The sequence below is a fragment of the Mustela nivalis genome, assembly GCF_964662115.1.
Source record: "Mustela nivalis genome assembly, chromosome: 6".
In the NCBI taxonomy this organism is placed as follows: Eukaryota; Metazoa; Chordata; class Mammalia; order Carnivora; family Mustelidae; genus Mustela; species Mustela nivalis.
In genome coordinates this window covers 154,472,718-154,499,597 of record NC_139025.1, presented here as the reverse complement: position 1 = coordinate 154,499,597, position 26,880 = coordinate 154,472,718, and the positions used below count along the sequence as shown (strand labels likewise).

Here is a 26,880-nt window from a genome sequence, read left to right as displayed (position 1 = left end):
CTTCACAGGCTCTTCTGGGGCCCCCTCCTGGGTGTTCAGCCCAGCGTGCGTCTAGGCTCTGCTGGGACAGGATCTTACTGAGCTAATTAAAGCCTCAAGTCAGTTGACCTTAAAAAATGGAGATCATCCAAGTAGGTTTGACCTAGTCGGTTGAGCCATTACAAAGAGCAAAGGATTGTATCTGATTGGTGACAGACGGGAAGGCAGAGAGTCCAGGCCCAAGGAGGACTCCGCGTACCACTGCTGGCTTTGACAGTGGAGGGGGCTGCGAGGGGATGTGTGTGGGAAGCCTCCTGGGAGGGACCCCTCTTGATGCCCAGCGAGGAATGGGGCCCCTCAGGCCAGCCACTGCAGGGAACTGGCTCTGCCGGGAGCTCAGATGAGCCTGGAGACAGGTTCCTGCCCAGAACCTCCAGAAAGGAGCCCAGCCCAGCCACCGCCTCGGTTTTGGCCTCGGGGGCCCCGAGCAGAGACCTCAGTCAAGCCCACCCGGGACTTGGCCCCAACGAACTGTGAGCTAATAGACGGGGGTTGTTTTATGCATCTGGGTTTGTGGGAACCTGCCACGTGGCAGTAGAGACAGGGACGGCTCCCACTCTGGGGCCGCGGGGGTTCCCAAAGGCATAGACGGGGCCCCTGCTCCCCCCCTCGGGAAGCTGCCGGCCCGTCCTCTCCGTGAGGTGACTCGGTGTGGATCCGGACGAGCAGAGCGATGTCACCAGGACGACGAGGGGTGTTTTCTTGAAGAGGGAAGCGTGAGGCAGAAGGGCTTTCCTTCCAGAACAAGAACTTGAAGAGGGACGGGGAAGGAGAGCCCTTTCCAGGGCGTCTCATCTTGTGGCCTCCCCTCCGGGTTCATCGCCAAGTGCGTGCGACCAGCTGTGGCCACGGATCCGAGTCCTGCGACGCTCCTGGCGCCGTCAGCCCCGCGCGCTTGAAGCCAGGGTGGGCTGAGGGGCAGCCGCCGCTCCCTGCGGGGCCGAGGGTTTCCTGAGACGGGGGCTTTTCTCTGACCTGAGCGTTAGCTCCCCCTTACCGACCTGCGAGGGGCCCTTAGTGACACTGTCAGGCGGAACCCGGGACTGCGTTCCTGTCACCGTTTCTTCCCAGGGACTGTTAGGGGACGGTCCCTGCTGCTGACCACGAGATGAGGGGCACATCCGTCTAGGAGCCGAGGAGCCTGAGTGCCGGCCGGGAGGGCGAGGTGGCCTGGAATCCCGCTGTTTGTGAAGCATCTGGGGGCGGGACCCACGTCTTATTCCACTGTCGTCTTGTAAAGAGGGATCATAGCTATGTCATCCCTCATCTGACCTGAGCACTGCGGGAGTGGAGAGACTCTCTAATAACTCTGCTGGGCCAGCAGCAAAGCCAGGACGGCCCCGGACCATGCCTGCCCTGAGGGGTGCTGCCCTCCCCTAACTCTAGCCCCCCATGGATGCAGACCCCCGCCCGGGAGTCACCTGGGGATGACTGAGATGGGTTCGCACAACCTGACGGTGTCTACAGAAACCAGAGAAAACCCCGAGAAAGCAGTAGACACACACAGAAGGATTGAAGAAGGAAAGCACTGTTGGGTTTTCCCGGTCGGGGTGTGTGATGCTGAAGCAGACGGAGGTCACCATCCACGCCACGGTGACCTCCTGTTCCCCCTGCACCCGGCTGCTGCCGTCTGGTGGCCATGATCCCGCTTTGTGCCGTTGGGGGGACGGTTCTTGAGCGTTCGGGGCAGTGAGGAGCTCGGACTCTCACGTGCCCATGGGGAGGCCAGCCTTGGCAGACTTGTTCGGGGTCTGTGGGCTTCCATCTGCTTCGGGAACGCAGCACCGCGGGGTCTAGCCGGGACGGGGCGTCGTTCGCCGGGAATTTAAGACAACCCCGAAGCCCACGCCACGTTCATCCAAAGCCGAGTCAGCAGGTGTGTTTCGTCAGGGCCCAGCTTGCTTCTTACCACGGCCACGAGCGGCAGTTCTTGGCAGATGGGGCTCCACGGTGCCTGCCCTCGGGCCTCTCGCGGCGCCTCCTCCCCGCCTCATGCTGGCACGTCCCCTAACCTGCTTCCTGACCTGGGAGGTGAGTCCCATGGAGAAATCACCTGTTGATTGTGCGCTAAAGACTTTTTTTTCTTTTGAAGTTCAGCTAATCGATGTGTCGCGTATTGTTGGTTTGGGAGGGCGAGGTCCGTGTTCCCTCCGTCTCCTGTGACACTCCACGCTCCTGCCATCCTGTGCCACCCTTGGTGCCCATCGCCTGCCTGCCCCGGGCTGGTCACACGAGTCACACAAGAGGGGGTGTCGCGTGACAGCTGGGCCTCTGTGAGGTCCACAGGAAGGGCCTTCCTCTGCTGTCCGAGTCCTGGGACGCCCGCATCCGTCTGCACTGCTCGGGAGGAAGTGACGGGCTCTAACGTGGAGTTAACGTGTGTAGGAATAGGGGCTTGTTGGCACCAGAGGTTTGCACACCGCAGTGGCCGTCTTCGCCTGTGGATGCCATCGTGGCTTTCGTGGAGTCGGTGTCTCTGTCCTAGACCCGGTTCTCCGTGAAGCTGGAGTCGCTGCTGCAAAACAGCGAGACTTACCGTCCTACGGCAGTGCAAGAGGGGAAGTGGGGGTGGCCACGGTCTGCCTGTGCAGGACTCAGATGGGCTGGACCCTTTCCTAGCTGGGGACCCGTCACTATGGCCCAAGGAGCAATGAGGTACCGCGATTGGCCCAGCTTGTGTCAGGTGCTCAGCCTCCACCAGTCACTGTAGCCGGGCAGGTGGGCTCCTGTAAGACGACGGCAAACCCTTTCCCGAGGGTCCTAGTGAAGGACCTGCGCGAGAGCGCTGAGATGCAGGAGCTCTGCGACGACCCCCACCCAGAGCCCCTCTGCTGTGGGAAGAAACAGTTTGGCCACGACCTGGGAACTGGTGTCCTCAGGGGGGACACCGGTCCTCAGGAGCGGGAGGCTCCCTCGGTGCCACTCCGTTCTGGGGTCCACTCCCGAGGGGCTCCACATGCTCAGCCTGGACTCCTGTGGGGGGGCGCATCGGGGCCAGTGTGCACAGCTGCCCGGGCCACTGGGGTCAGCCCCCGAGAACAAGCGCACGTTGTCACCAGGCCAGCAGCCCGAGCCCCCTCCAGCCTCTGGGCCCCCGTTCAGGGAACACACGTCTTTGGAGCGACATCAAAGAAGGTCCGCCCTGGGGCCGTCGCTCTGCTTCTGGCGCTGGTCACGTCCTTTTGTTTTCCTCCTTCGCGGCCTTGTTTTCTTCTTCTTTTGAAACCGAGATGAGAGGTTCCAGTTTTCTCAAGGATTCCTCCGGTGAACTCATTCTGGTTTCTGCTTGTGCTCCTGCCGAGGCCTGCGGGGCCGTGTTATGAAGCTGGGAGCCTTCCTTCGTGATCTTGTCCAACACAAACTTCGGGTCCTCCTTTTTTTTAAAAAAAGTTACCGCTGATGTAAATAATACAAAAATCTGCGTACTGAAAACAATGGCGGAAGGGCCCGTTGCCTGCAGAGAAAGGTGCCCTGTGCTGGGGACCTGGGAGTGTTCTTCCAAAGCCGGAGTCAGCAGCTGTGTTTGGTCAGGGGCCGGGGAGCTGAGATGCTCGACCCTCTGAGTCCATCATCCACTTTCACAAGGACTTCGCCTGACCGTTGTAGCACGAAAGCAGCCGGAGACAATAACTAAACCTGCGCAAGTCTGTGGCCAAGTTCCAGTAAATACTTAAGTAACAGAGTGAGCCCGGTTGGGGTCTGAAGTCACAGTCTGCCAGCTCCCGTTCTAAAGCATTTCACGCTTTCGACTTAGAAAAATTGTCCTTGTAACCCTTGAGACGTGTCGTACTTGTCCCCATGTCGCAGAGTGGAGTCCAGGGCTCACCGCGGGCAGGCTGGGTGTTGGCGTTGACAGCCTGTCTTCGTGTGATGCCATAATTCCATTTTTGGGGAATCTAGTCTAAGAAGGTCTGGATATGGTGATTTTTCCCCACCCAGTTACTGACCATGGTGTTATTTGCCACGTGGAAAACCTGGGAATAACTTCATGTCCAATAGGAAACCATCTGAGCACAACGGTGTCGTAGAGTCTTCCAGATAACGTCCTTGATCACCGTTATGTGAGTTTATGTTGTGACACAAGGAGGGAAAACATACACCGTGGCACCTTGGTTAATTGAAAGAAAAAACAGGCAGGCACAGAGATGTTCAGGAACGCCCAGATGTTGATACTGTTCTTCTCAAGGCAGAAAGTGTCTGGGGTGTTTAGTGTGTGTGTGTGTGTGTCTGTGTGTGTGTGTCTGTGTGATTTTCCCAAAGACCACTTTAGCTTTAGAATAGAAGCACTTTAATGGAGAAGTAAGTAGTTCTTCAACCTTTTCACCTGACACAGGCAAAAACCTTCCAGAATGTTCTCTTCACTCAGAGGAGCTGGAGGCCAGGGCTGGGCCAGCTGCAGGGGAGCCTCCCTCCCTGTGGCTCTCCAGTCCGGGGCGCCGCCCTCATCTTGGGGCTCACAGAGCTGCTGCCTGGAGCCACCGACTGCTTCTCATATTCGTGCGGGCAGCCGGTGGGGCGTCTGTGTGTCCGTCTTCGGCGCCGCGCGTGACTGTCCGCGCAGGCGGGGTCCGGTCCTGTCTTGCAGCTGAGAGAACGGGGCGCCGCCGGCCCTTCCCCCAGACCCACTTGCGCCGGGGCTGCGCCTCCGTCCTGGCTGCCGCTTCTTTCTGGAATCGGATACCTCAGGTGTGGGCGCTGCCGTTCACTCGCCGATGGTCCCCCTTCATGTACCAACCCGGGGAAGCATCAGCTTCCGCCGAGGCTGTGCGGGAAGCTGGCTGGGGCGTCTGGGCCGGAGCTGGCTGCCGGGTCCCTGGGCGCTGCTGGCGCCGAGGACAGATCCACACCGGAGGGAAGCTCAGCACTTCCGCACGGACGGAAGCCAATTGGGGTTGAGGGTTCTGACGCTGGAAGCGGGGACCAGAGTGGGGGCACGGCCGGTGTGCTCGACCACAAGATCTCGGACAGCGCGGCTGTCGACGCCTCACGCTCCACAACATCGTGCCAGGAGAGGCGCCGCTGTGAAGGAGGGCGAGCCCTGAGTGGGGGTGCTGGGGGCCTCCATGGGGGTGCTGGGACCGAGTCCAATGATGGCAGCTCTGGAAGGGAAGAGAAAGCCGGGGGACAAGCTGGCGTCCGACGCGGAGGAAGAGTCACCCGCGGGTGGGACGACCGAGACGCAGCAGGTGCACAGGGCGGACGCAGGGACTGAGGAGCTGCGGGTCGTACACCAGGAGTGCCCTGTGGAGGGCCTCTGGGGCTGGAGGGAGGTGCAGACCCGCCTCGGACCACAGGCCGTCTGGGCTGTGGGAGTGCACGTCCGACTTCCCTCTGGGGGACACGCAGCCTAGAAGTGGTCGGTCCGGCTGGTCTGCTGACTTGGGGTTCAGGGAACTTCTCAAAGAAGCCAAGGGTGTGGGGGTTTGTTTGCTGCAGAGGGACATTCCAGAGGGCACCCTGTAGGAGAGAGGGAGGGGGGAAGCAGGAGTCACGGGGAGGATGCGGCGACGAGAGACGGCCGCGGGGATGGGCGTTCAGCACCCGCCGAGGGGAGTGGGCTGGGGTGGGTGCTGGGGCCACCTCGGGGCCGCACTGCAGAGTGAGTCCTCCGACCCACGGATGCGGCTGGACGCTGGAAGGAGCCGGCCTTGGCCGGGACCGATTGTGCTTTGAGGGACCCGCTGGGACGAGCCCTGGGAATGCAGCCCCGTGGTTCTAAGCCGACCCGAGGGTTCTGTGGGCCAGGAGAGAAGACTGGAAGCCACGCACGGAGCAGCCTCTTCTCCGCGTTCCCTTCCTACTGGGGAGCCCCCTGGCAGCCTATTAGCCAGGGGACAGAGTGATTCCTGGTTCCCTTTCCCGGGACTCACTGCCCAGAGTTGGGGGGCGGCCCTTTGCCTCCATATGTCTACACTGCTTTCAGGTCAAAAGCCCAGTTTCCCAGACCTTTCAGGAGCGCGTCCGTGGTATAAAGCTAAGCATGCTTTCCCCCACGGAGCCCGGAAAGGGGCTCCTGTGCCCGAGGAAACTGGAGAAGCACCAGAGAAACAAACGTGTGGCCGACGTCTCTCGGGGTCCTGACAGCGGATCATGGAAATGTGTTTTCTCATTTCCTCGTGTTCCACGGCTCATGTGTCCCACAGCTGCGATTTATTTTCAGAGCAGACTCCGGAGTTTGACAGTCAGGCTGGCCTGCTTCGCAGCTGAAACCCTTTGCCGTTTGGTAGATGATAAAGCGAGTGACAGTTTACCCGGGAGCAGCTGCAAGGGGCCGGCGTCTGCGAGCGAGACAGGCAGGTGTCAGCCCTGGGGCGGCCGCCCGCCCAGACCCGGACCGCCGCCTGGGGCCCCGCACAGGCAGCGCCAAGCTCTCGCAGACGGTGGGGCGGGCCTCTGCTCGGGGCTGAGTTCTGGTGGACGTGTCCTGCCTGGAGATGTTTGGGCCGCTGTGGGTCCGGCCGTGTGCCCTGCGGCCTCCCTGCTACTGTGGGTGCTGGGTAGGGGGGAGCCCATGAGGGGTCTGGTTCCTGCCTACCGTGCCGTGTCTGGAATGTCCGACGGACACACAGGAGGTTCCGAGAAAGGTCCTGCTGGAGGTGCTGTCTTGGTGTCCTCAGCCCTGAGGTCCGGGGAGAGTGGGACAGAAGGCCCAGGCTCTGGAGTGCCACCAACAACGGAGAGGCAGGAGTTGTTCGGGATGAGAAGGGTCCAGGAAAGAGGGACTGGTTGAGGACAGGAACCAAGTGGAGAGGGACTGCTTAATATCTGTTCAGTTTGCCTGCACACAGCGCCCCGGTGACCGGACTAGAGCTGCCCACGGGCTGGCCGTGAGTGAACAGAGCACAGGGAGCAAGAGGAGGAGCCTCAGGGTCAAAGAAGGGTTTGTTTGCCCCCTACCCCAATGAGCGACAGGGATCTGACGTGTTTGAATAGTGGAGGGGCCTGGTGGGAAGGTCTAGGGGACGGAGCAAGGCCCAGGCTCTCGGCTCTCGGCTGGGCTCTCAGGGAGGAGGTGCAGCATTTCCTCTCTGGTGGGAGCGAGGTGGGGGGTGGTGCAGGTCAGTTTGTTTTGATGTAGAAACGGAAATAGAAGTAAAAACCCATTGATACTCACATTACTTAATGCCAGTTTTGTCGCAAAGTCCTTTCCTGGGGCGCACACAGGTCAGTTCAGCCCCGTGCACTGGGCCAGGAACTGTCCACGGTGCTAGGACACAGTTTTCCACTCAGTCAGTACCTTCCTGCTGCCTTCGGAGTCAAGGTCATGGTAAACGGGCGAGCGGGCACGTCGGTCAGGTGCAGCGCGGCAAGTGGGGGTGGGGGGTGTCTGTTTCCTCCCACACACATGACGGTGCCTGGCTCACATTTGCACCCCCAGGGCCTCACGGGGTGCCTGGCTCTACAGAAACTCGCGATAAATACTGAGGGGGTGAGGGAGGGGCAACTGGAAGCTCCGCCTGCGGAACCCAGAGGAGGCCTCCCAGGGGCCGTGACAGGCGAGCGGGTCCCGAGGACAAGCAGGAGTTCGCCAGGTGCCCCTCACGTGGAACAGGGTGTGGACTTGGGGCAGAAAGCACGTGCCTGCACACGTGCGAGCAGGAGGCCCTCGCGGGGCGGGCATGGTGGCCGGGTCTGGAGCCGCGCACACCCCGTCCAGGGGCCACTGGCCACGGGCGCTCACGGAGCACCCGGGACGGGGGCATTGGAAGGGAGACATGCCCTGTGTGTGCGAGGCACACCAACATCAAAGTCTCAGGGAGCGAAACAGAACGCAAAGTACCCCGAGGGGCTTCACACGCCAAAACAGTAATACGCCAGGTGTATCGTTGAAAACGGTGCCTCTGTTTCTTCCGACTTCTTAAACGCGGGCCTGCTGGGACACGGAGAGTTACACGGGCGGCTCCGACGTTTCTCTTGGCGGGGTACCCGGAAGTGGGGCGGAAGCGAGGGGGAGGGCCGGCAGCCTGGGAGAGCTTCCGTCAGTGCTGCAGCCGGGAACACAGGTGTGTCGCCCGACGCGTGTGGTCTACACAGCCGGCGGCTGCATGGGAGGCGGGACGCTGGCGGCTGGGAGCCCGTGAGCCTCAGCCGAGGGATGGCAGGAGGGCGGAGGCGATGGAGAGACGGGGGGCGTGCAGGGGTGATGGAGGGAAGCACTCTCGCAGGGCATCTGGCCTTCCGACCTCGACTTCCCTGCGGACAGTGGTGCCTCGGGTCGGGGAGCAGCGGCTGGTGCTGGCCTTGACGTGCGGCTGGTGGTCTGGGCCTGGGGCGGAGGGATGGAGGGGTGGGTGCTGGGGGCGTGCGTGCAGGACTCTCAGTGTGCGGAGGCAGTCGTCCCTGGAGTGGATAAAGCTGGCAGGGGGCCCAGTGGGAGGAGAGACGGTGGGCCACTGAGGTCTCCGGGGCAGGAGCGGAGGAACGGGGTAGAGACTGAGGAAGCGGGTGTTGGGAGCAGCAGCAAGGAAGGTGCTGGTGATTTCGGCAAATGCTGTGCAGCGGAGCGGGGCGGCAGGTGGAGACGGTGTTCTGAAGAAGAGCCGCTTAGAATCGTACGGGTCCGGTGGCTCCCGTGTTCCCAGACGGAACGGTGGGCCTCCGGGAAACAACTCGCACAGCCCCGTTTGTACCCCTTTGCGGAGCATTTGGAGAAAGCGCTCCGCCCCTTCGCCCCTCCGCCCCTCCGCCCCCACAACCCCATCAAAGGCCGAGGCTTACCCCTGTGTCCCTCTCTCACTTAGGCCGGATCCTGGACCTGAAGACGGGGACGGTCAAGAAGGAGGGGCAGCAGTCTTCCATGAGGATGTGCATGGGCTCGCGGAGGTCCTTCATCTGCAGGATGAGGTCTGTGGGGGACCGGGGCGCTGTGGCTGGGGGGGGGGGTCCGCACCTCCTGTCCTGCCCCAGGCTTTGCTGCAGCCACAGGTCAGGGTCCGTCTGAGAGGCCCCCGTCCCTCGTCCCCGCGTCCACCGTGTCTGACTTCCTGTGAGCTCTGCCCCTCCCGGGTTTGCGTCCCCCGACCCCCAGGTCTGAACTTTCTACCCGTTCTTCAACCCGTCCAGCCTCCACATTTCTCACTGTAGTTTATGTAAGATCGATCAATTTTGTATGTTCTCTTATGTTTCCTGGGCTGAAGGATACTATTTTTTAGAATTTAATTATGATCCTGCCGACTGACGTTCTCGGTGTAAGTATCTCGGCTCCGGGCGTGAGTGCCAGCTGCCCTGCAGAGAGGGGCTTTGAGTTAACCCTCCCACCTGCTGCGGGGGCGCCCGAGTGACTGCATCGGGGGTCATGAGAGAAGTTTCTGTCCCTGAAGAAGAAAGAACAAGGGTCTTGAGACTTCCCAGCCAGCTGAGACCACCCTGTGCCCCAGGCCATGTCGGGAGGGGCTGTGGGGTGGCTGACGGGGAGTCCACCTGGCCTGAGGGACTCGGGAGGCTCTGAAACCAGGCAGCCGTTCTCATTCATTCAGCTCCGCAGCACGTTTCCCTGCAGGCCTGCCTGTGCCAGGGGGCTGTCGAGGTGCCGGGGTTCAGCCCAGAATAAGGCGAATGAAATCCCCGATCCTGCAGAGCGTGACTTTAGTCAGGGACACAGAAGTGCCACATAGATGCTCAGACTGTGAGTGCTGCTGAGGAAAATAAAACAAATTGAAGGAGTAGGAAGGAGTGGGAGCTACTGGCTCATGCCTTGGTTTTTAGGCAGGTGAGGAGAGGGCCTGTGGCCACCGTGACATTTTGAGTGGAGATCTGGGAATATCTGGGGAAAGAAAACACCAGGTAGAGGGAACAGCAAGTGCAAAGGCCCTGAGGCAGGGGTGTTCTTGGCCTGCTCAAGGGACAAAGGGGCTACTCTCCCAGGAGCACAGTGAATGGGACGTGGTGACAGGAACACTGGCCCAGAAGGTCGGGATGTCAGGTCATCGTAAGGCATCAGCTTCTACTCTGAATGACACGAGAGAGTACAATGTTGGTACAACGCACGGGTGCCTGGGTCAGTGTGCACACCCATCCCCACGTGGCGGGCCTCCAGGACAGCACCCGCTGTGGACTTTCTGAGCTGCCGCCCCTAGCTGTCCCCCGTGAAGGCCCTCCCTGGGAGCATCCCCGAGTAGCCTCCATGCCATAAGCACTGCCACGTCACACCGGCTCAGGCAGCCCCTCCCTGCCTTGGGCACTCCGGGGGGCAGAGTCCAGTGGCTTTTTGTGGTCCCAGCTCCACACGACCTGGATTCCCGTGAGGCAGGCGGCACTGCCGTCTGTTGAGCCCACGACCTTGTCCTCCAAAGCGGGGTTAGTTTGAGGACGAAGCCAAGAGCCCGGCCAGCTCGCCCAGGCGTTGGGGTCCTGGATCGACCCTACTGGGGGCACACACGCGCACAGGCCCCTGCCCCAGGCGGAGGACACGTGGACCCTTATCTTGGCCATGTAACGTGGCCGACATCCAAAGCGTTAGCGGTCATGGAGCTGGGAACGGGGAGCCCACGTAAGGGGGGTAGATCAAGGAGTGACCCGCTCCTGGCCGCAGGGCAGACCTGGCTGTTCGGAGCCGGGGAGGGGTGGTGGAGGACAGAGGCAGGAGAGGCCCCCAGAGCAGCCTGGCCTCCTGGAAGGACCCTCGGGAAGGCGGTTCCGCCCTCTGTCCTCAGTCTGCCCTTTGCCATCAGCGGCCATTGGACGGCCAGACAGCCGTGCAGGCAGTAGGGAGGTCCCCGGATGGCAGCCCGAGCCCGAGATGTTTCTTGTCACCAGCGGGCCCCGTGCATGTGGAGCTGCTATCACTGCTGAGGCCTGAAACGACATCCCCGCAGTCATCTCCCGCTTGCCCGCTTTCCTGAAAGCCCCCAGTGGCACAGACATGAGTCTGCAGCTCGGAGTGTGGCCAGGGTTCCCTAGAGTCTTTCTGTGTCTTTCTGTGTCTCCGGGCCGGGCCCCGATCAGTGCCCAGGGGGTCACACTGCCCTGGCCCTCAGGGACAGTCTAGGTTCCAGGGCACACGCAAGCCCACGTCGACACTCTGGAAGGGAACCGGCTGCTGGGCTCGCGGGTCCGTGTGTGACGTCACAGCAGCCCCACCTTTCTGACCGCGGCGCTCTAGGCTGTAGTAGCGTGCTGAGGCCTTTACTCATTCTGACTGTTTCTGGAATCACAGGTGTGGAAACGCTCCTCTGGACCACCTCCCTCTGAACAGAATCACCACCATGAGAAAAAGGTTCAGGTCAGTAGGCTTTTCTGACATGGGTCTGGGGCCGTGCCTGGAGAAAGCCTGAGTGCGCTGAGCCACGGGCAGCAGGACCCGGAGAGGGGCTGAGCCCAGGGACGGGGTGGGGCACGTGCCTCGGGGCTGCGCGCGGGGGTAGCCGGGAGCTGGGTGCAGCTTCGCAGGAGGGACAGCAGGCTGCTGGGAAGGCAGCATCCAAACCCACAAGGCAAGCCTGACCCCTGTGTCTTAGACGGCAGAGGAGCCATGGGTGGCCGCCAGGTGCTGAGAGCCATCTCACAAATGCTCTTTCTTTAGGAACGGCCTTGGTCCCGTGAAAGAAGGGGAGGCCCAGTACGCTGTGGTCCACTGCACGGGGTACATCAAGGCGTGGCCTCCGGCAGGTAAGTGGGAGCCACGCACTCATCCCAAGGGGGGTGGGCGCTCTCTCGGCACTTTACCCTGCTTTCCTGCTAGGGGCGTCTTCCTATGGAGAGAGGCAGAAAGCTCTTCTTTGTGGTGAGAACATAACGATCTTCGTAACTGGAAAAAATCGTGCTTCTTGAAGCGAAGGTTTCTGGAAAGCAATCCTGCAGGGGTGGTGGGAGCCTCAGCTGTTTCTGAGTTCTGTCACCTGGAGCCCGGGGTGAAGTCACGGTGGCATTTTCAGACGGTACCTCCGACACGCACTGAGAGGGTTCAGACAGACAGACGGACCGCGGCAGGGTCTGCTGAGGGTGTGGAGCCCTCCTGGCAGCCCTCAGACAGGGGGGGTGGGATGGAAAATAGCACAGCCGCTTAGGGAACCGGGTGGCCGGTCGTCACAGCGTTAGGCGTCGACCCCGTGACGGGGGAGACCCACTCCCAGGTGAGCTCAGGAGAACCCGAAGCATTTGTCCACCGAGACACGTGCACACGAACGTTCACAGCCACGTTCACGGCCAGAATGTGGAAGAAACCCAGACATGCTCGCCCGCTGACGGATGGAGAAGTAGAAAATGAAGTATCCTCACGACACAGTGTTATTCAGCCTGTCGAGGAAGCGAGGGCCGAACTCGTGCTGCCAGGTTGGTGAGCCTGGAAAACGTCACGCTGAGCCTGGACGAGAAGCCAGATAACAGGCAGCACGTGATCCGATTCCGATTATGCGCCGTATCCAGACGAGACGGGCCCTTCCCGACGAAAGTAGTTCTGTGGTTTCCGGGTGCCGGGGGAATGACGGGTCGAGGTACAGCGTGTCTCGTCAGGGTGACACAGGGGTTCTGGAATCAGGTGACGCGGAGGTTCTGGAATCAGGTGACACGGAGGTTCTGGAATCAGGTGACGCAGAGGTTCTGGGATCAGGTAGGGGTGATGGGCACACGACTGCGCACGGCTTCGTGGGTACTGCAAGGACAGTGTCACTCGGCTTTCCTCTTCCCCCTCCTCCTGCGTCACCTGCGGCTCTGCTCCCGGGCGGTTCATTTACCCGTGGGCCTCGTCACCCTGCGCACTGTTAGCGTTATTACTCAGAACACACAGAAGTATATTAGCTCAATTAAGAGTAATAAAAATAAAGTTTCTTTTACCTGAATTTCTTCTTTCTCTGACATTCTCCCTTCCTCTCTGTGGATCCGTGTTTCTAACCCGCATTGTCTTCTTCTTCCTGGAGAGCCTCTTGTAACATTTCTTGCAGGACAGCTCTGCTGGTGAGGAGTTCTCTCTGTTTCTGTTTTTCACAGAAAGTCATTTTTGTCCCCCTCACTCGTGAAGGATAATTTCACTGGATATTGGATTTTAGGGTGGTGCAGATTTTCCTCCAATACTTTAAATATTGTCTCTTCTTAGGACGTCTGGACAGCTCAGGCAAGTGGCTGATGCTTCTTCTTGGCTCAGGTCTCAGTCTCATGGTCGTGAGTTTGAGCCCCACGTTGGGCTCCTGCGGGGCGTGGAGCCTGCTAAATGAATAAATGAATGAATATTCTCTCTCTTTGTCTCCATGGTTTCTGATGAGAAGTCCACAGAACTCTTATCCTTGTGTTTCCACAGGTGGTGTGGGACTTTTTGTTTGTTTTTGTTTTGTTTTGTTTTAATTTTCTGGCTTCTTTCAAGATTTTTTCTTTGTCTTCGGTTTTCTGCAGAAAACCTCAGTTGTTCCACAACGTGCCTCAGTACTTCATTTTGTTTTGCTTTTTGGTTATTTCTACTTCTTGGTCATGTCTGAGTTTCCTACATCTGCGGTTTGGTGTCATTAATTTTGAAAGATTCTCAGACACTATTTCTTCAAAGTCCTTTGGTTCGATTCTCTTTCTTTTCTTTTTGGTATTGCGAATGTCCAGGCATTACATTGTTTGAAATGGTGCTACAAGTTGGGGGGTATTGTGTCTGGATTTTTTCTCTCTGTTTTTGTCTCTTTGCATTTTATTTTTGGGACCTTCAATCGACACGTCTTCAAGCTCACTGAGTCTCTCTTTGGCAGCATCCAGTCTACGGATGACTCTATCAAAGGCAGCCCCCATTTCTGCAGTGTTCCTTATTTCTAACATTTCCTTCTGTTTTCCTCCTGGAGTTTGCTTCCCTCTGCTTGCGTTACCTCTGTGTGTTTGCGATCGTCTGTTCTCCCAGTAGAGCCCTTACCGTATGAATTACAGTTCTTTTAAATTGTCCGTCTAGTAATTTCAAGGTCTGTGTCATTCGTATCTGAGTCTGGTAATGATGCTTACTTTGTCTCCTCGGGCTGCGTTTTTTCTTGCCTTTAAGCACACCTTGTAAATCTGTGCTGAGATCCAGATGTGACGTGTCGGGTAATAGTGGCTGAGGTATACAGGTCGTAGTGCACAGTTTAATTTAATTTTTCTAGAAGTTGGCCATGTTTAATGTTGGCTGTGTGTACATATACACACATACACACAGCTTGACATAAATACATAAAGTATATATATTTCTTTATTTATGTACTTTTTATTTATATGTCTTCTCCTACGTAAACCATAATGCACAAAATTGTCAGGGTGCTGCTTGCCTGAGGGCCCCAGCTCGACTCAAGACAGGAACTCATAAAGCTGCACTGCCCCAGTGTTCAGAGCCCAGACCTCTGCTCTGTAGATCTAGAAACGGTCATGATGATGCTCTAGAACTGGTCAGCCCCAGCTGTGGGGGAGCCCTCAGAAGCTGACATCTTTTCCAGGCGTGGTCCTGCCATGCCGTGGGGTTACCTGGTCCCTGACACGGACGCTCCTGTCTGTGGTTCAGGGAACCTGCGAGCTTCTGTGCTATTTGTGAGACCAGACGTGTCTCAGAGGGTACGGACAGCCGGGAGAGAGACTCCCACAGCTGTGCAGCTCACGAGCACACGTGATGGCCACGTGTGTGCCCGTTTCTGAGCAAGGCTGTCCGGCTCCAGACGTGGGCCTGTCCCTCGGGGGGCACAGAGATGTGTGGCTGGGGTGGGAAGAGGGCAGCCCCTACACAGATGACCATTGCCGAGTGTGGTGAAACCACAAGCTCTGGGACAGAGGTAGGACCCGCACCCCAAGTGACCCCAGGGTCAGAGGAGTTTCCTGGACAAGGCTTGTCCCTGAGTGGGTCGGTACCACCAAATCCGGCTCTGGGGAGCCTGTCTGGTTCTTAATGTCTTCCTCTTCGGAAGTCGTTAATCATTCTCATCATACCAGGCGAATCCCTCATCCTGTTTCTGGCCGCAGAGTACTCTCCTTCTGACCACTTTGTCTGGGCTCCAGACCTAGGGTATCATGAGAAATGCCACGATCGTCATGAGTCTAACTCAGAAGGTCCTTGTGGAAGGAGCAGAAGAGATGAGTCCAAGACCCAGGGTGCGGGCCCATGGCTGCCCCTGGAGCCTGCACAGATGACCCCACGCGGGCCTTCCTGAAGTCGTATGAGGTCCGTCCCCACGAGCGTTCGGCATGGTCAGGGTGATGGCGCAGCAGGACTTAGCATGATGTCTTCAGCGACCGCCTGTACTTGTGCCAAGTGAAAAAGGGTTGAAGGAGCCAGGGTGTTTGTCTTGGAGAAAGCAAGGCATGATTTCTGTCTTGAAGTATTTGAGGGGGTGTCCTATGAAGGAGGAATTAATCTTACTTAGGATAGTTCCAGAAGGCACAGTTGGGACCAAAAGAGGAAAGTTACCAAAAGGCAGATTTTACCTCAGTTGGAAGAAATGAGCAAAGGTTATGAACAGGGTATTAAAAACATGTATAAATATAAACACATACACACACTAAGCAGATGGGAAGTTGTTAGTTCCCTGTTAGAGCTACAAATCAAGATAATTTGTTATGGTCTTCCCTTCGTCCCTTCCTATCAAATGGCAAAAAGAAAAAAGGACAAAATACACAGCATTGGTAAGGTTCAGAAAAACGGACGCCGTGATGTGCTGCTGGTGGAGATATTATAAATCAGCGCAGACCTGTAGACTCATTCGCTGGCATTACCAAGTGCTTGAAGATGTCCATTCCCCAGTGGACAGGACTGCTTTTGTAGGAATTCAGTCCAGGAAATTAATCCGAGAAGTTTAAGCTTTATGTGTTATGTATACATTCATCTCTTATCTGTTATCTGTTATATATATGTTTCAGCATAATTTATAATCATAAAAGTATTCAATTAGTCTAAATTTCGGGGACGGAGAGTTGGTTGAAGGCAGCACGGAGCGTCTGATGGGATACGTGACCACAGACTAGACTTTGCTGTCAAAGGATACTTAAGGAGGAAGCAGAGTGCTAAGACGTGTGAACAAGAATGGCAGGTTATGTAGCAGAAGCAGATCCCAAGTTTACCTTTGTTGGAAGTGAGTAGCGCGTAACCCAGTGTTACTCTTCTGGGCGTCGGGTTCCTTCCTTGTCTCTTCTCTCTTCGCTCCTGCATTTGCCTGGCTTTTATGGGATTTTCATAATCACAAAAAAATGATGTTTTTGGTTTTTTTTAAGATTTTATTTATTTGACAGAGAGAGATCACAAGTAGGCAGAGAGGCAGGCAGAGGGGGTGCGGGGGACACAGGCTCTTTGCTGAGCAGAGAGTCTGATGCAGAATTTGATCCCAGGACCCTGGGATCATGACCCGAGCTGAAAGCAGAGGCTTAACCCACTGAGCCACCCAGGCGCCCCCAAAAATGATGTTTTAAAGAAGTCAGTGGCTCAGCCGGCTAAGCCCCGGCTCTTGCTTTCGGCTCAAGTCATGATATCAGGGTCGTGAGATCGAGCCCCATGTTGGGCGCCATGCTCAGCGGGGAGTCTGCTTGGGATTCTCTTGCCTTCTGTGCCTCCCCGTGCTTACACTCCCTCTTAAAAAGAAGAATAAGAGGAAGAAGAAGCAGCCCATCTGAATTTTCTAAAGCACATTCCAGACGGTTGGATGAAGTGGCTTGCACTGAATTCAGAAATTACGTCTTTTTTTTGTTTGCATTTTGGTTCTTGTTTTGTTGTTGTATTTCACTGCTGTGCGTCTACAAGGGAGAAGGTTCTGGAACGGAAGCCTGTATCCACACGGGATGATTACAGCCTGCCTCGAGGATGCTCAGCTGATGCCGCTTTTTCTGCGGCGGAGGATACGCGGGCCCTTGCTGGAAACCACACTCTCAGCACATATGACACTTGGCGCTTCCCGCGGAGATCTCTCTAGACGCCGCGCTGCTTGCATTTCCCACCCCAGTGCTGAGCTCAGACCTGGCTCGGAGCCTCAGACCTGGCTGTATTTCTGAAAGACTGGACAGACGGACGGAGGGTGGGTGGATGGATGGAAAGAAGAAAGGGGAGAAGGGAAGACGGAAACAGAATAGTTGGCCGACGGGGGTGGATATGGGAAAGAATCTCGTGCCAGAATTTCCAAAGGCGCTTGTACAATCCACTTTCCCAGAAGCCTTTTAAGCTGGAAGAGAGTCATGGGGCCGCAACGAGGTGGCTGCAGTGAGGTCATTGGCACGCTCACCCCGGGGGTAAGGTCATGGGACTGGAGCAGTGACTCCCCCCCGACTTGCATGGGGCACTGTGAATGTTCTGGAGCCTTGCTGCCCCTGCTCGCCCCAAGCTCCTTACTTACAAACGTGGCCAGAAAGGCTGAAGTCCTAGGTGCCCATGTTGCTGAAGATCTATTGGCAGGGGCCCTTGGACTTCTCCAGAGGGGAGCAGAAGAGGCAGACCTCGTACAGCAGACCAGGGCCTCGGGAAAGAGTCCCAGACAACCCACACGCGGCCCGTGGGCCTCCTCCCCGGCCGGCTGGTGGAGCACTTGGACCTCTGCCTGGGGCCCGCCGACACCACCGTGCCTTCCCGTGGGTCCCGAGCCCCATCTGTGACACGGTGGCCTCCCCGGTCCCCCTCGCTGTGCTGCGTACCAAGTGTTTGGGGTGCGACAGGGAGAAGGAGCGGGCTTCCCAAACAGTCCCCTCTGCTTCTGCACCTGCTTCGCGTCTAGCCTGCCGTGGCCCTCAGGCTCAGACGGTGAGGAGGTTCACCTCTCGTGAGGCGTGCTCGGAGCCCAAGGAAATGCCGACGTTGGGAAGATGACATTTTTTGCCCCAGCTGGTGTCATTGCCCTGCTGCCTTGAGTTTCAGAGGGACGTCCGGCCTTGAGCCAGAGGCCACCTGCCTGCAGGCCTGTCTTCAGGGACTGTGCTCCGACCGGCTTGCTTCACCCCCAATGATCCGGGGCGGGGGGAGACCGGGGGGGATCTCTGCACATGAGGCCACACGTCCACCCAGGGGACCCACGGTCCAACCCAGGGGAAGGGGGCACTGACCGGATCCGGCCCCTCCCACGGGCCGTGCCATGGGGAGGGGCTCCGCGGCTGGTGCCGCGCATGCTCTAGGCTCCCTCTGCTGCAGGGCTGCCGCTGAGCCTCAGGCACAGCGCACCAGGGGCCTGAGGGGTTTGTGGGTTTGCGTCAGCATCTGCTGTGGCCAGGCCAGCACTGACCCCTCACCTGACAGCCCGGCCCAGCCACGAGCTCGTCCCCAACGGCCCTGCCCTTCTCACACGTCTCTTGCGGGACACAGCGCATGTGTGTGTGACTTGCCTTCATTTGAAAATCTCCAAAAGCTGTTTCGTCTGAATGGAGGCCCCCGACCCGCCAGGTGGTAGCTGCACCCTTGCTCTCTTTGACCCTTGGCCATCCTGTTCTGTCTGTGGTGCCCGCACACCTCCGTGCCCCCGGGGACCAGCTCCTGCTCCAGCGGGCGAGCCGAGGCCTGCTCGGACAGCACAGCCGGGAGAGCCCAAGCAGCAGCTGCAGATGTCGTCCGGCTCCTCGCTCCTGGGCCGGGCACAGCCGCTGCTCTGCGTCCTTCAGTGACGGTGCTCAAGGTCCCGCCACAGGCCAGGCGCTCTGCGAGGTCCTGGGGACCCTGGGGCTGGCTCGTCTGGCACAGGTCCTGCCCTGGTAGCTCACAGGCCGGGGGAGGGGACAGGCAGGCACACAGGTACTGGCAGAACCTGGCATCGGGGGTCAGCAGTGGGGCACAGATAGGGAGGCTCCCGTCCGCTGGGAGCGACACAGTCGGCTTCTCTCTCCTCCTCACTGTGGCCAGCCCTCATGGAGAGCCCCACAGGCAAGGAGGGGTAACACCAGAGCTGAAATGCAGGCAGGACGGAGATGTAGGAATTTCCTAATTGAAAAAAATGTTTTGCAGGCACAGGGCTAGTGTGGGTGGGGGTCTGGGGTTTGAATAATGACCACAGCTCCCTTGGTGACTACTCGCTGCCTGCTGGGCTCTAGGAGTGGCCTCTATGTGCTTATGCTCTTTAATTTTTACGAGAACCCTGAGGAAGTGCTGGCTGTTACCGTGCCTGTCAGAGGAGACCCTGAAGACCCGCGTGGTGCCGTCATGAGCCCAGGTCCCAGCCGCAAGCCGGACGGCTGTGCTGTGAGACCAGGCCTTCCTGATGCTCTCACCACAGTGCTCTGCTCACTGCCAGCAGTGGGGGACCTGGGCTGGCCGCCCTGGGTGGCTCACCGGAGCTGGTGAGGGACAGGGGTGAGTCCAATCCGGGCGTTGGGGCCTCATGGGCCAGGCAGGGAGTGTGGACCCTGCTGTGCAGTGCACGGAACGTCACTGAAGGCCACTGAAGGTTCCTGCAGATCAGTCTGCACGTTGGAGTGAAGTGGGAGGAGGAGACTCACCCAGGGAGAAATCGTACCCAAATCAGGCCATGCCTTGCAGAGGGACGGATGCGGGAAGTGGGAAAAGCAGGTGCGGGCTGCGAGTGCGGCTGGCAGGGTTCGGGTCCACGATGGATTCCAGAGGCCCCGTGCCGAGGGGTGCACGAGACTGCCTCCCCTCACCGGTGCGAATGGGTGTGGAGACAACCTGGGCTTTAGATGCGGAGCGCAGAGATCAGCTGTATGGGCGTCGTCGTACGTCATCAGTGTTTCCAGAAGTTGGTCACCCACACCTGGTCGGCCCCGTCGGCTCAGCCTCATCTCTGGACCGCGTTCCCTCCGCCCTCTTGTCTCCCTCCCTGCTGGCCTGACCCTGCGGTCTCTCGCAGCAGGAGCGAGAGGGTGCGCCATGCCCAGCTCCTGCCCCATCTGCACCGACCTCCCTGGGGCCTCCCCACGGCTCCCCCGTGACTGCCCCAGGAGCTCCTGGGCCGTGGGACTCCCTCTCCGGAGAGGCCTGAGACGGGCTTTTGTTTTCCTTTGCTGGCAGCCTGCTTCTCCGTTCTCCCGCTGCGCGGTTTGTAGGTTGTTTTGAGTGTATCCCTGGAATTCAGGACTTTCACTCACATGGCGTCCAGGGTTGGGCTGTTTTCATTCCTCTCCGCTGGTGCTGGGCGGGCCCTCGCGCTCGCACAGTGGGGTCTTTCCTTCCCACGGGGACGTTCGTCTGCACGGCCCCAGCCTGCTTCTCCGCCCGCTCCGCTCACGCCCGCGGCCGCCTCGACCCCCCGTCGGCTCCTCTCCGGCTCACGTTGGTCAGAAACCTTTTCTTCCGAGTTCTCGGGGAGTTTCTCCGTCCGAATCCTCTACGTATGATGCCTGTTAAGTTTGTAAAACTCCGCAATGGTACGTTTCACACGAACTCAGCGCTTGCTGAACTAAGGCTGTGACCTTTTCGTGACTGTCATGTCCTCTTGCGTCATGCAGGGTCATTGAGTTTGGGGGTTTCCCACTCCGTCTCCCCTTTTTCACATGCTGGTGTTTTCCCGCGTGGCTCGCCCTCCAGAGGCCGCTGTATGGTTGCCCGTTGCAAGGCCTGGGAATGCTTCCGTCACTGGACATGCAGGTTCCAGTTCAATCTGTCAGGCCCTGGCAAGGGCAAAAGAGGAATGCTTACCCGACCAAGGGTCCGTTTGCACCCAGGGACAGAGGTGGAGGCAGGAGATGACTGAGGTCACATAGGGCCCTAGTCAGACACACTGGCTTGCAGCCGCCATGCTGCCTTCTGTGGGTTCAAGCCTGGCTCTCCCTCGTGATTTGCCCCCGTTCTGCACTAATCTCAAGCCACCATAGCTCAAAGCACATGGGTTGGCCTTACTGGGGCCCTTCCGCACACTACCCGCTGTCCTTTCCCTTCAGACACAGGGGCTTGTGTCTTGGTCCGCTCTTCCCTCAGTCCGGTCCTGCCCTAACCACGGACTCCCAGATTTCCTCACGCTTGCGAGTCAGCTTAGGGCAACCCGCCTGGTTTCCAGTACTGACATAGATTCTTCTAGCTCAGTCCCTGGTCACGTCCACTTGTCATTTGTGAGGTTCAGGTAGTTACTCAAATGGTCTCTGTTCTTTTGATCTCCAGAGCTCTGCTTTGCAAAGTGAGGGGACCCATTTCTTTAGATTCACCAGCAGGAATGCACAAGTGCAACATACCTGCAGGTCAGCGTCTCCCAAAATAGCTTTGGAGCTTGCGCATCCCCAGAGATGCACCATGAAGCAAAGATCCTGTGCTCAGTGATGTGGGGAACTTCACGTTCTGTTTTCCCTTCCTGGAGAAGCATACTGACTGCTCTGTGTAGGCCCGAGTGATGAAACTTCGTTATCGTTGTTGAAACCATGCTTCCCAAATGTATTTGGCCAGAGAAACCTTCTTTTTTTTCCCTAAAACTTATTACTATTCCTCAGAGAGTATCTTGGAAGCCTGTTATGAGCGAGTGGCCCGAAGCACTTGCAGAGGGGGTTGTTTTCTTCCCTGCATCTGGCACAGGGCACAGTATGTCTTAATTCATGTGACGATGTCAGTCCAGGAGAGACTCCGTCCAGCGTTACTAAAGAACAGGCCAACTTCCCGTGAGCGTCTGCACAGGGTTCGCGCAAGCCCGGGTAAGAGATGAACACACATTTCTGGCCAATGCCGGGGTTTTATCCCAAACAGCGGTTTCCAGTTACACACTTGTTTTGCATGACTCAGGATTTATTCAAACCTGGTGTTAGTGCAGCGAGTTTCCAAAGGAAAGGTGATTGAATGTGGGGCAAAATGAGCTTGTGACACTGATTAGGGAATGACAGGAATCTGTTAAAATGGCTGGAATTATCCCGTTCCTATTAAAACCCAGTGGATAAATGTTGTGGCTCCTGCCAGGACCCGTTCCCTCCTGACACCATTTCCTGGCGGCTCTGGCGTCCCGCTGAGCAGCCCAGCACTAATACTGACCACATGGCACCGTGGAGATCTGGCTCTCTGTGCCCCCTGGCCGCCGGCGAGCGCCTTGAGAGAAGGCGCCGGGTCTCATGCTGAATCTCAGGGCAGCCTGGCCACGGCCACGGAGGAAGAGCTCACAAAGTGTATCAAACATGACAGAGGGCATGGATGAACTTGGACCTGGCCTTTGGACCCACAGAATGCCAGAGCCACAGAGAACCTCGCGCGTCGCCTCGGGCCAGCCCCTCCTGCGTGCGGAGGTAGAGCCAGAGTCCCACAAGACTCTGTCTCCGTGGACCCCAGCATCCCTCCCCCGCCCTCGACCCCAGAGGAAGCCTGTAGCCAAGAGTGCTGAGGACGGCACCGTCCACGTCCCAGGGCAAGCAGGAACTGGATGTACCGATTTCCAGGTGCTGGGCACCGTGCTCCGTGCTGGTGGACGTGTTCTCACCCAGGGCACTGCAGCTCCATTTCACAGATCGCGACTGTCCTTAGTCCTAGTTCCGGAACCGCCGGGAGGCTGGAGGGTCTGCAGTCAGCACGCAGGAGAGTCAGGATGCCGAGTTGAGGCTCCCGTCCTCCGGTACTGGGGCCCCTCATCACCGTCGAGCCACTCTCTTCCCAGCGACTTATCTTCTGGAGTGCCTGGCTGGCTCAGTCGGTAGACCACGCGGCTCCTGACCTCAGGGTCATGAGTTTGAGCCCCACGATGGGCATGGAGCCTACTTTAAACATAAACAAACAGACCCACCAAAGATGTGTCTTCTGTGACGTTGGTGTCAGCCATGAAGACCACGTTTCCCTGAAGCATCTTTCCTGGAACCAGTTTGGCTAGTCGGGGCACTCACTGGGAGACCTCCACAGCAGCCTGTCGTCTAAGACCCTGTCACCACCACTTCAAATATGAAGACAATTTGCGCCTCCCTGTATCGGGGGGCCTGGGGTAACCCGCAGAGTCAGCTGCTGTGCTCTGAAACGTGCTCTCCAAAGGATACACAGGCCTTCTTTTGCTGCTTGCTTAGGCCAAGGGCCATTTTCTAAGAGGCCCCACGGGGCCAGTACGCTGTAGGGAGAGACCAGAAGGGGATCTCAGCCAACCTGTAGCGGAAAATTACTGTATTCTGTCAAAAGTCTTTGCCCTTCCTGTCGTCCGGGAAGACGCCTCCTTGGATGAGCTGCGCCCCCTGAGCCGATCTGGAGGTGTGCTTTCGCAGACAGGGATCAACGGCACTGAGATTGGTGACCAGCGGGGAGCCTTCTGAGCTTTTCTGAAAAGGGGCTTGAAATTGGATAGAGGCGGTGCTTTGGTGGGGTGTGGACTCGGCAATAGTGTAGCCCATGGCTGGGGGAGATGGCGTGGGAGGGGGTGGGGAGAGCACCGTGATGGGACAGGCGTGTGGAGGCAGCCCTGGGGGTGGAGGACGAAGGCCCGTGGGAGGAAGGAGCAGCCCTACTGGGGCAGTGGTCCCCGTGGTGAAGGTGCCCTGGACGCAGCCAGGTCTCAGGGCCTGCAAGAGGCAGGTGGCCGCGGGCTTGGCTTGCGAAGAACACGTCTTCCAAGGGCCGAGTGGAAGGGGCTCATCTGGGAGCCAGTTAGTTTGAGAAAGGGGAGCAGGGGCGAGTGGGGTCTGGTGTTCATGGCGGCAGACGATGGAGCAGAAAGCAGTGAGACACTGGGGAAGGTGAGGGACATGGGCAGAACCGGCACGGGGCGGCCTGAGGGGCAGGCGGAGGGGAGCGGTGGGACTGGGGGTGCCAGCCAGCGCCCAGCGAGCCCAGTGCTGTTGGGGTGGTGGGGGGAGCAGCAGCACAGCCCCCAGCGGGACTGAGGCCGGGCGTGCCTTCTGCACCGGTGCGAGGTGTTGGATTCTAGAAGGCAGCTGGTGGGGTGCCTCGTTGTGTCTGTGAGAGCTGAAAGTCACCGTGAGGTCCTGCCATCAAGGTGGGGAGCGCGAGAGGCTCAGTGTTCTTTGGCTTCCCTTGGAAAACAGCCCACTGCATTCCACTGAAACCCTCCCCCCTGCAAGGAAGGTGACTGGGTCTCAGTCCCACAGTGGGCGGGGTCACAGCCCCCTCCTCCCCTCAGTGAAGCTGAGGCCTAGAGAGGGGCTGCTGATGTGCCCCCTGTCCCTTTCTCCCAATGTCCCCCCTGCACCTCCCTGTGGCCTGAGTGGCTCGGCCCTTGCTGGCTAGCCTTTCATTTGCAGATCATGATTTATTGGAAACAAAGCTGTAGCTTCTGAGTCCAAGTATAAACAGAAGATACTCATTTACGACTGTCTTTTTAGACAAAAAATGATGCATGTAAATTGTCAAGATTTAGGAGCAGCTCATTTGGAAAGCAGTGTTGCAGTTCTGCCAGTTGTTTTAGAATTAAACTTCTAGCACCATGGGGTGCATTTTCTCTCAGTGTGGGGGGGTCAAGGGGTAGAGTTCTAACGTCTGGATCTAAGTACACCATGTGCACGGTCCTGGCATGTGGGAGAACAAGGCACCACCTCAGAAGACTTTCAGAGTATGCACAGCCCCCCTTTTCAAGTACCAGATGGCATGTGCTGGCCTTTATTTTTATCCTGGTGTCTTTATTTTCTTAAGATAACTATGACAAAACTAACCCATCTCCATTAAGGAAATATAAAAGGTCTATAAAATCTTTGAAAACACAGTAAAATTCACCCACAAACCCATTTTTTAAAATCTTTAAAAGGTTATGAACTAAAAATAAGTCTCCCTTCCTGCCCAGGTCCCATCCTGAAGAACCAACTGATAACATCCCAGTGCTTCTTATTCTGTGTGTGTGTGTGTGTGTGTATACAGTTGAAGCTCATGTATGTTTTATTACATAGCCTGTTTTTAAACTTATCATGGGTATCATAAATATGTTTCCAAGGTAGGACATGTAGTGCTACTTCCTTCTCTAAAGTGGCTGCACAGTAGCTCATCGCCATTCCTCAGATGGGAGCACTGAGGTGGTTTTTAGGTTGGGGCTCCTGCAGGGGATTATTCAGTGAATGTCCTTGTGCACATTCTTGACCCACGAGTGCTGGCGTGTATGCCGGGTCACCTCAGCATTGGAATAACAAAGCTATAAGTCCTTTTTCATAGAAACTGCCATATTTACCCTACAAGGCAGGATGGCAGTGTATTTGTCTGTCCACATTCCCACCGACAATGATTCCATTGTTTTGTAAGTTTTGCCAGTCTGATAGTGTAGGGGGGAAAGGATGTATTTTAAATTGGATTTTTTTTCTTAGCAAGGTTGAACGTCTTTCCCTGGGTATGTTGACTCCCTGTATTCCCCTGCAAGTTGCTTGTTCATGGTGTATGCCCATTTTCCTGTCAGGTGGTGTGTTTTCTTCATTTATTTAGAGGAGGTCTTTATAATGTTATGAATATTAAACCTTTGTTTATTGTATGTTGCAAGTATTTTCTTCTAGCCTGACATTTAGTTCCTGATTTTGTTTGTATTGTATTTTGCTGCATGGAGTGAATGAGGGACACAGAACAGGGTCTCATCTTTCCCTGCTGGTTCCGAGCTCTTGTGACAGACTTCCAGGGCTGGATACAATTCAGCAATGTCTTCGGGGCTTTTCAGCCCACTGCTACCCCCTGATGGTGTTGTTTCATTGGTGGTTGCTTTAGTTTGTTTCTTTTTGCTCTCCGTAGGATTTGCTGTTGTCAAGTCCATCTGCTGGTGGCTGACACTTGTTTCTTCCCATGTGCCTTTTTTTATCCTGTCTCCAGCTGATCACAAATTGCAGGTTCTCATCCTTCGTGGCCTAAACAACGACACACCCCATGTGCTGGCATCCTGCATTAAAGGGAATAAAACAGGCGATGGGTTGGGCCCTGGCAGCCTGTTTCGAGAGCAGAGTACGCACACTGTAGTGAATGGTCTCGAGACATCTGTGAGGGAAGCACAGAAACCTCGTTCTGGTTGCTAAGATGATAGTGAGAACTTTCCAGATGGATGAGGCGTGTGTAGGTTTTTGCCTTACATGCGAGACCCCCTGATGGCGCAGGTGCTCAGAGCCCAGACGTCGGTGTAACCACACCAGAGTCACCACGACACCACGTGAAACCTCCCCCCCCCCCGGTGCCATCCAGAGCCATCCGTCCCCAGGGCCTGCCAGTCCCACCAGACAGACACACCCAATGCTCGCCAGTCCTTGTCGATAAAGCCTTCCCCAGGGTTCCACCAACCTCCCAGGCACCTTATTGACATCCTGTCATGGTTACTATTACAGCTGGTTTGCATCTGTTTTCCCTGCTTCTGCGGTGCACCTGGAGGGCAAGGACCATGTCGTGCGCATTTCTGCGGTATATAAACTGCGGGCACAGGGCTTAGAGCATAGGAGGGAGCTGGCGAGTATTTGGTACCTAAGTCTCTCTTTGCATCTCCTGATCACGCACCCTGCAGCACCAATCTGGGAGGCTCCCAGATTTGCCAATATCACTGTTTAACATTTTTATTTAATCATTATTGTTGAAAGAATGTATGCAACTTTATAACAAAACACTAAGTAAGAAAACAGAAATGGCAAATTGGTTTTGTTTTATGGCCCATTCTGATGAACTATTTTGGGTCTGCTTCTCTAATGAGTGGGGAAAAGCCCACGCTCAATTCGTGATGCTTGTGAGGGACACAGGAGGGCACTGTCTCAGCTCATGGGCAGCATCTGTGTCATGGCTGACCCACTAGGAAGGGCAAAAGCAGACACAGAGTAACCATGGAAGGCACTATAGGCTGAACGATGTTTTCCCAAAATTCATAGATTGAAGTCCTAAGCCCCAATATTTCAGAATTTGACCTCTTTGGATATAGAGTCCTTGCAGATATAATTAGTTAAGTGAAAAAGAGGTCATACTGAAACATGCTGGGTTCCTGATCCCGTATAACTGGTATCCTTATAAAAGGGCAAATCAACTATTGGTATAAAGGAATCTATCCTGAGTAACTTTTGGTGAAGGATAGAGATCAAATGAAACCCTAATTACAAACTATTTTGTAATTAGCAACCATGGCCCCACAACATCTCGAGACTTGGGGCACATGGCTAAAACAG

At 56.9% G+C, this 26,880-nt stretch overlaps 1 protein-coding gene across 9 annotated transcripts in view; it reads left to right on the top strand.

Annotated features, from left to right (window-relative positions):
* ARNT2 (aryl hydrocarbon receptor nuclear translocator 2) overlaps positions 1-26,880 on the top strand; it is a 140,342-nt gene that overhangs the window by 72,656 nt on the left and 40,806 nt on the right. For all 9 annotated transcript variants that reach the window (XM_082736728.1, XM_082736729.1, XM_082736733.1 and 6 more), the window contains 3 exons: positions 8,781-8,883; positions 11,195-11,260; positions 11,561-11,646. In XM_082736728.1, coding sequence (XP_082592854.1) covers positions 8,781-8,883; positions 11,195-11,260; positions 11,561-11,646 — 255 coding nt within the window. The remainder of the gene's footprint in view (positions 1-8,780; positions 8,884-11,194; positions 11,261-11,560; positions 11,647-26,880) is intronic.